Source organism: Rhododendron vialii, chromosome 9a (genome assembly GCF_030253575.1).
Source record: "Rhododendron vialii isolate Sample 1 chromosome 9a, ASM3025357v1".
Taxonomy (NCBI): Eukaryota; Viridiplantae; Streptophyta; class Magnoliopsida; order Ericales; family Ericaceae; genus Rhododendron; species Rhododendron vialii.
The window spans coordinates 25967558-25974874 of NC_080565.1; the positions used below are offsets into that span (position 1 = coordinate 25967558).

The 7317-nt window shown below is 41.0% G+C and overlaps 1 protein-coding gene across 3 annotated transcripts; it reads left to right on the top strand.

Moving 5' to 3' along the window:
- The first annotated feature begins 1211 nt into the window (after window positions 1–1211).
- On the top strand, window positions 1212–6223 carry LOC131301890 (uncharacterized). Of its 3 annotated transcripts, none has more exons than XM_058328388.1 (4): window positions 1212–1589; window positions 2876–3641; window positions 3747–5209; window positions 5240–6221. In XM_058328388.1, the coding sequence occupies exons 1-4, from the start codon at window positions 1317–1319 to the stop codon at window positions 5291–5293; spliced, it is 2556 nt and encodes an 851-aa protein (XP_058184371.1). In that variant the 5' UTR covers window positions 1212–1316; the 3' UTR covers window positions 5294–6221. The 3 variants fall into 3 exon arrangements, 2 of the variants coding, with proteins under 2 accessions (XP_058184371.1, XP_058184370.1); XR_009191454.1 differs by having other exon boundaries at window positions 1218–1589; window positions 2876–5209; window positions 5240–5357; window positions 5394–6222; XM_058328387.1 differs by having other exon boundaries at window positions 1218–1589; window positions 2876–5209; window positions 5240–6223.
- Window positions 6224–7317: the final 1094 nt, after the last annotated feature.

Consider the following 7317-nt stretch of genomic DNA (forward strand, 5'->3'; position numbering starts at 1 on the left):
GTGTCAAACTCAGTAATTCCAATATATAGAAAATAGAGGGGGATTGATTGAAGAGAATAACGACTTCATAGTTAGGTGTCTAATTAAACTTTATTAAAGTTTGGGGGTATTTTAAAAAATTTTAGTGCCAAATCAACTCTCAAACGTTATTGTCCCATCGTTTACGTCCACGTCAACAAATTCCGTTTGTAATTTGACAGAATTAGACGGTAGGGAGCTAATCGAATACGAATGAATTGTTTAGAAGTAAATTAAAATTTATTAAAGTACAGACGTCTATTAGGCATTAACGGTAAAATTCGGGGGTATTTTGAAATTTGCCCAATTCATTCAGTTCTCCACGAGCGATTTTTCACAATAATTTTAGCACCAATCCCCAATTCCTCCAATGATTTGAGTAGACTTTAAATAAAAAAGAAAAAAGATCGTAGCTAATAAAATTCCGGGGGCACGTGACCCGTTGAATCTTAACTCACTCCACCCCTGGCACATCAGGCTATATGCCCTTCAAATAGGTTTCATAAAAAAAAATTGATTCAACGGTTTATTTTGTTAACTTTATATGTAAAACATCATTAGTAGTTTAGTAATCGAACTAAATTATCTTTACTGTATATATACGAAAATCATATTTGTCATTCATTTATTCAAGACAAATTTGATCACAATTTATGTATTGAGATCTTGCAGGGAAAAAAATACTCCTAACTTAATGGGACCACATTTTTGTGCCCCCGTTTCCTATCAACGGAACGTCAGGGTATGTGTAAACCATATAGGTGCACAGGAAAATAAAAAATGAAAAAATATATGAAGAAATGCATGTACAGTATTCCATTACTATTATTCACACTTCCCAACCTGGACCATGCAACCAACGTGCCTAATTCTATGTGCTACTTCTCTCCCGTCCCACAATATTTGTCCGTCACGTTAAATGAGCACGTAAAAATAATGCTATTTTTACAAGAAAAAAATCAAAATTTTCTTTAATAATTTACTTAAAATCAAAATTTTCTTTAATAATTTACTTAGGTATCGATGAGTTTAATTTATGAAAAAAATTTAAATTTTTTTTCAAAAGAAATGCATTACTTTTGAGTATTCGTTTTACAGACTGGACAAATATTTTGAGAGGGGAAAGTATAAACAAGTCTAAACATATACTGCTACGTGTAGGCATGCCCAATTTCGGTCTTACCATAATATATCCGAAAAAAATGGCCACCGCCACCCAGTCTAGCTCCTCCCCGCCTCCGCATCCGACGATTCCAAAACCCATCTAAAAAAACCCTAACAACGACCCCACCACTACAATGCCAACAACGGCTACGCCACACCACCATCGTGCCGGGAAGATATCAATGTCTGGTTCCTCCACCGCCGCCGCCAATTGCCGATGGGAAAATGTGACCCACGGCGACATGCAGCGGAGGAATGCCATGGAGAATTTCACGGCTATGGTTATGAAATTCGCTGCATCTGACCCGACCCGGCCGCTGACCGACGCCCGGAGGGCACTCATTGAGAAACGCCTCCTTGAGGAGTTACCCCACTTTCGCACTCCCAATCATCCACCCTATTCCGCCGTAACCATCTCTCTCTCTCTCTCTCTCTCTCTCTCTCTCTCTCTCTCCCTCTCTCTCTCTCTCTCTCTCTCTCTCTATATATATATATATATATATATATATATATATATATATATATATATATATATATATATATATATATCTGTGTGTGTGTGTGTGTGTAGATTTTTCATGTATACGCAATGGAAAACATTTGAACCACACGCAAAATTACACACCCGCACCCTTACAAAGGTGGATCATCTCCCTTTGTAATTGTGTGTGGTTTTTTTATAACTCCGGTGTCCGGTCCAAAGGAGTTGATAGTGCCTAAGATGTTTCGAACCGGAGATTTTAGGAGGGAGCAAACCCTAAGTCTCAAGAAGCCTAGACCACTGGGCCAACCCCTTTGAGGTTATATAACTGTGTGTGGTTTTAGCATTGTTGGTACACAATTGGCTGTATGTGAAGACCAACTGACGATCAAGTATTATGCATAATAATACGTCTACTTAGGTTTGAGGCTATTCATGATTTTTCGTAAACCAAATTGGTAGAAGGTTGAAATGTACATTTTGGGTATTTCTGTCACTATCAGACTCTCTGGATTGTGAAAAATGTTGGGAAAGAAAAAAGAACAACAAAGGGGTAAGTAAAATAGGTTAGAAATTATAAGAAGTGAAGAAAAAGTTGAATTTTTGTGGGTCCATTTTCTTTCTCACTTTGGTGAGGTTTGATGAATGATCACAGCCCCTCTCTTTTCTTCTCCTTTCTCTCGATCCAATGGGCTAATATATATATATATATATATATATATATATATATATATATATATATATATATAATTTGATCCCAATAAACGGAAGCCGTAGTTTGTTAGCTATTATCATCAAGATGAGTAAATTGAAGAGTTCTTTTTTTATTTGGGTTGCTCGTCAATGTGATTGTTTCATGGAGCAAATTGAAAGAATTAATTGGTTCAAGTGAATTAGGAAACTCAGATTTTGAGCAGCCATGGCTCAACCATGCAATTTATCATTCTATGGTCTACAATGCAACAGATAATTAGCTATGCATTCCGATTGCTTTCTGGACTATGACTGATTTCCGTAGCCATTCAGAGAAGCTCTCTTCAGGACAGCATAGTTGCATTTTTTCTAGTGTGTTTTGAACTTTAGTTTTGCTTTTTGGATGCATGTTTATGTTATGTTTCTTTTCTTTTCTTTTTTGTTTGACCTGTCGTGCTGTTTCTCTAAAAGTCCCTAGTCTGCTGAAGTTTTCACCTTTTGTGGTCCTCTGTAATGCAGATGATACATGGAGCAATAGGAGAATTAAAGGAACCAGACGGTTGTACTGAGGAGTCTATTTCGAAGTTTATTAGGAGGCACTATGATGATTTGCCTTGGAGTCATTCCACTTTATTGAATCATCATCTGCAGAAGCTCTGTGAATGTGGGGAGATAGTTGTGACAAGTGATAACTGTTATTTGCTTTCTGATGGAATTACCAACCTTGAATCTTGCTCTACTCCTGGGAGAGAGCTGATACAGGGGATGCAGAAGCGACAGGGCAAGAAACAAAGTGGGCGAGCTGGGTGCTGTAGAATGGATGAGACTAAAGAGATAACCCAACAAGGAGAGCTGATGGAAGTGATTTATGGACAATTCCAATTGCATGAGTGTCATAATCTAGTGATTGAAGATCAAAATCTAGCAGAAGAACCACATACTGAAACCATTGAAGAACCATATGTGCTACAAGCCCGAGAGCAAGAGCAACAAATTGCTCTTATTGGAGACTACAATCAACTCGAAGGGAAGACTATGGAATCAGAGCATCTAGAAGTGAACCAACGGGAAGTCCTAGGCCCTGAAAGGCCTCCCAGTTTGGATGTAGAGATAGTCAAGGAATTATCTGAGTTTCAGCAGCAGCAACTTCCTGAAGAGTCTTTACATATTTGTTCTCAGCAGAAGACTCCCAAACGCAAACTGGACACAATGACAACATCTAATAATTTGTGTATCAACTCAAATCAGGTTCTGACGGAGCAGCAATATGAGCATAGGCCTCTAGGTATAACTACAACATTGTTGCAGCTTGTTTTTTCAAAATGCAATATTATTTCCATTTTTCTTTATGCTACATCGTCGCCCTCTCCAATATCTGTAACATTTGTAGGTTTAGCTGCGGACTTGCGTTTGGTAGAGCAAAAGCAGCAACCAGATTTCTCGAATTCAGAAAGGCCTCTAGAACATGCCCAGGAAAAAGCCTGCAAGTCTTTTGATGGATTGGAACTATTGAAATCTGGGGAGAAATTACCTGGAATGCAACAGCTGCAAGGTAAGCAGCGTGTTCGTAAAAAGCATGCCAAATCCAGGCCAGAGGTAGTCATGATTGAAGATGTACCGACGAATTCCAATCAGCACTTTGAGATTCCAAAAGCAGAGAAGTTTCTAGGATCCAAGCTTGCAACAGTGGTACCATCTCTTGAAGAGCAGGACCCCCGAACAAAGCTTTGTGTGAGGCAAAAGGCATCCAAGTCAGAGCAACCCCCAATCGCAGTTTCTCTCAATTCGCCTAAGGAACCGGATGGTAAAAGAAAGAGGACCAGATCCAAGTCAAAGACAAGGGGAACAGAAGATGTATCCATGCGTTCTGAACAGATTGCAGAGCTTCCAAATCTGGAACAATGTCACGGGCCTGAAACTAGACCAGTAGAGCCATGCACCAAGGAAGAAGTGCAACGTGTAAAGCGTCGGAAGAGGTCAAAGGAACCTCAATACATCCTAGCTCTAGAAGCAGTGAAAGCTGCTCGGCAACCTGATGTTTCTGTCCCAGAGCAATCATCTCATCAAACGAAGAAGAGGGGGAGCCAACTACAAGACCGGGGTCGAAAGATGTCCTCATCTACACCACCAATGACATCCAAGACAGAGTTGTTTTCCTCAGCAGGAGTTCAGTATCAGGAGACAGGGCTTCCGAATCAAGAAAGTTCTCCAAAGCCAAAGCAGATGCCAGTGGAGGAATCAACTCAAACAATAGAGCAACAAGCAAACCTTCGTGGTCATGAAAAAATGATCAAGTCACACCCCATGAGAAAACCATCTGAGCAATTGAAACAACATGAGCGGCAGCAACAAGTCATCGGTCAGAAAAGTCTTCCTTTGTCCAAGCCAAAAACGAGGAGACGTTCTCTTGATTCACGTTTGGCTTCACATACGGAGCCAGAACAACCACCAGTGTCTCAAAACTCTGAAAGAGCAAAAGAGACGCATTACCAACTAGCACCGGAGAACTCTCAAAATTGGCGCTTTTGGCCTCAGCAGGCTAAATCTGAAGCAGCTACAACTGCAGCAGAAGTGGCGCTTGTGCAAGATCAGAATGAGCCGCAGCAACAGCAACTGGATAGCCAAGATGGAGGGAGGCCTCTTGAACAAAAGTTTGATATGGCTCAAGATGTGGTGCAACCATCACAATCATATCCTCAGGATCAACATGAACAAAAGCCACCAGCTCCAAGAGGCCGCGGGAGACCTCTTAAGTGTCTGCATGATCCTCAGCAGCAGGAGAAGCAGACAAAGGGTCGAGGTCAAGGGAGACATCACAAGCGAAAACCAGATGATGCAACAATGCAAAACCAGGTGCCAGATGATGCAACAATGCAAAACCAGGTGCCGGAACCCAAGCGTCGAGGTCGGGGAAGACCAAGAAAGCCGGACAAATGAAAATAAGGACAGTGCAGGTGAAACGTGAATATGTCCTATGTTTTATTGTGGCATCATCAATGTAGTATCTATTAATGGCAGTCCAAATGCCATATATGAGTAGCTTTTTCTTTTGGTATTTTGGACTTGTGTCTTGATGAATACTTGCGTAAAGAATGTTAGTCATAGCAGTAGCATGATTGCTTCTTGCTAGACCCCAATGAGAACCAATAATATATCAGTCAGGTAAAGGTTTTGAGGGTAATAAATGGAAATAGATATACAGATACATGAAGTAGAAAGAAAACTTATTAGAAACCGTGATGAGAGAACAAAGCCAGCGTGGAGTAACATGCCTTCGTTTCAAAATACATGGACTAGATATATGAGTGGAAGTCCATATCCAGTTAATGTTGTTAGTATATAGTATATACTCAGTACTCCTTTTCATTTTGATTTTGGGTTCGTGATTCATTGTACAAAACCAAAGCACAAAAAGCATCATCAGAGGCCTAAGCTACCGAACCCAACGAGCACATCCAGAGAGCCACAACAGGCCCAGAAAACAAAAACAAAACCACCAAAGGAAAAAAAACAGGAACCCCAAAGACAAACCAAGAAGGGACACCAAAGAGCAACATCCTTCCACTTCTGAAATTCCATTTGAGGAATCCTCCATGCAGCGAAAAGCATCCTATTCATGTCATTTTTGCAAGATCAATTTGGTTCTCACTTTGCTCCAGCACTCTTGTGGCGTGTAGTGTTGTAGGTGCGGTCAAAATTATTAATCTTTGACCACAGAAGACTGTTTGACCTGCCAATCGACAATGGGCACGTGGTAGCAGGGGCCTCGCGGAAGGAAAGTTTTGGTCAAACCTCAACCTAAAGGAGAATGTTTGACTATCCAATTGAGAGGGAACACGTGTATAGGGTTTGAAGAGAATGCCCGCGGAACACTTCCGCGGGAGGTGTAGTATCCGCGGAAGTCCGCTCAATCTGTGGAAGAGAAATGGATTTTCGAGATAGCCTAGTAGTGGAAGACTGGGGGTAAAGCCCCGTGAGCCTCTGAGATTTTGCAAACACTAGAAAAGGATTTGATTAAGGAGTCTCTAGAGTTTCATCTGGACCATAAGGCAGGGTCTGGAAGGAACTCCGCGATGAGGAAACGGTCCTTCCAGCGATGAGAAAACGATTGCCGTAGGTCGCGACCTTGCTCCCGTGGGAATAGAGGAGATTCTTGTGGCTTGGTGGCTGGCAATGGAGGTTGTGTCGCGGGGATTTGAGCTCTTCCACAGAAAAGAGTCCGTGAGAGAACGAGTTTTCCCCAAAACCCAAAGGTACAAGAGGGACACGTGTCGGGGTTTCATAGGAGCGCCATCCTGGGCCTAACTAGGTCCAAGTGCCCTATAAATACCCCTGACATTCCCCCTGATTTGACAGAGCTGACTTTTTTTAGAGAGAGAGTGTGTGAGCACTGAATTTGAAGAAGGAGAACATTCTTCCCTAGAGTAAAGGTGACCTCACCCATTCAATCCAGGAAACGTCGGACGTTACCCTCGCAGAAAGAAACAAGGGACTCGCTGTCTTTGTCCCTTCTGTACTTCTTGCTTCTTTCCCCATAAGATTTTTTCCTCCTTTCCCCTCACTAATCATCGATCAATCGCATCTTTTTAGCTCACACGTATCTACCCGTAAGCATACCTCCGCGAAACCCCAACCTACAAGTGTCAATCAATTCAAGGCCATATTAACCTCCTCACGAACGAAGAAAAATGCTAAGAAACGAATTAAGTTTTTACTTTTGGTGCTTGCCAAGAGCCAATAATTTGAAGGGTTCCGCTTAAAAGAATCTCACTTGAATTTTCAATTTTTTTTTTAACTCTTATAATGTTTGAAAACTCTTCCAATTCTTCTTTATTACTACTTGTATTTGTCTTCAGGTTTTGCTAGAAAATATGTTGTATAACTAGACTTTTTTTTTTTGTTTTTGTTTCTTTGATTATAAAATAAAGGAATATGGGTTGCTTGCACCCTGAACATTGACT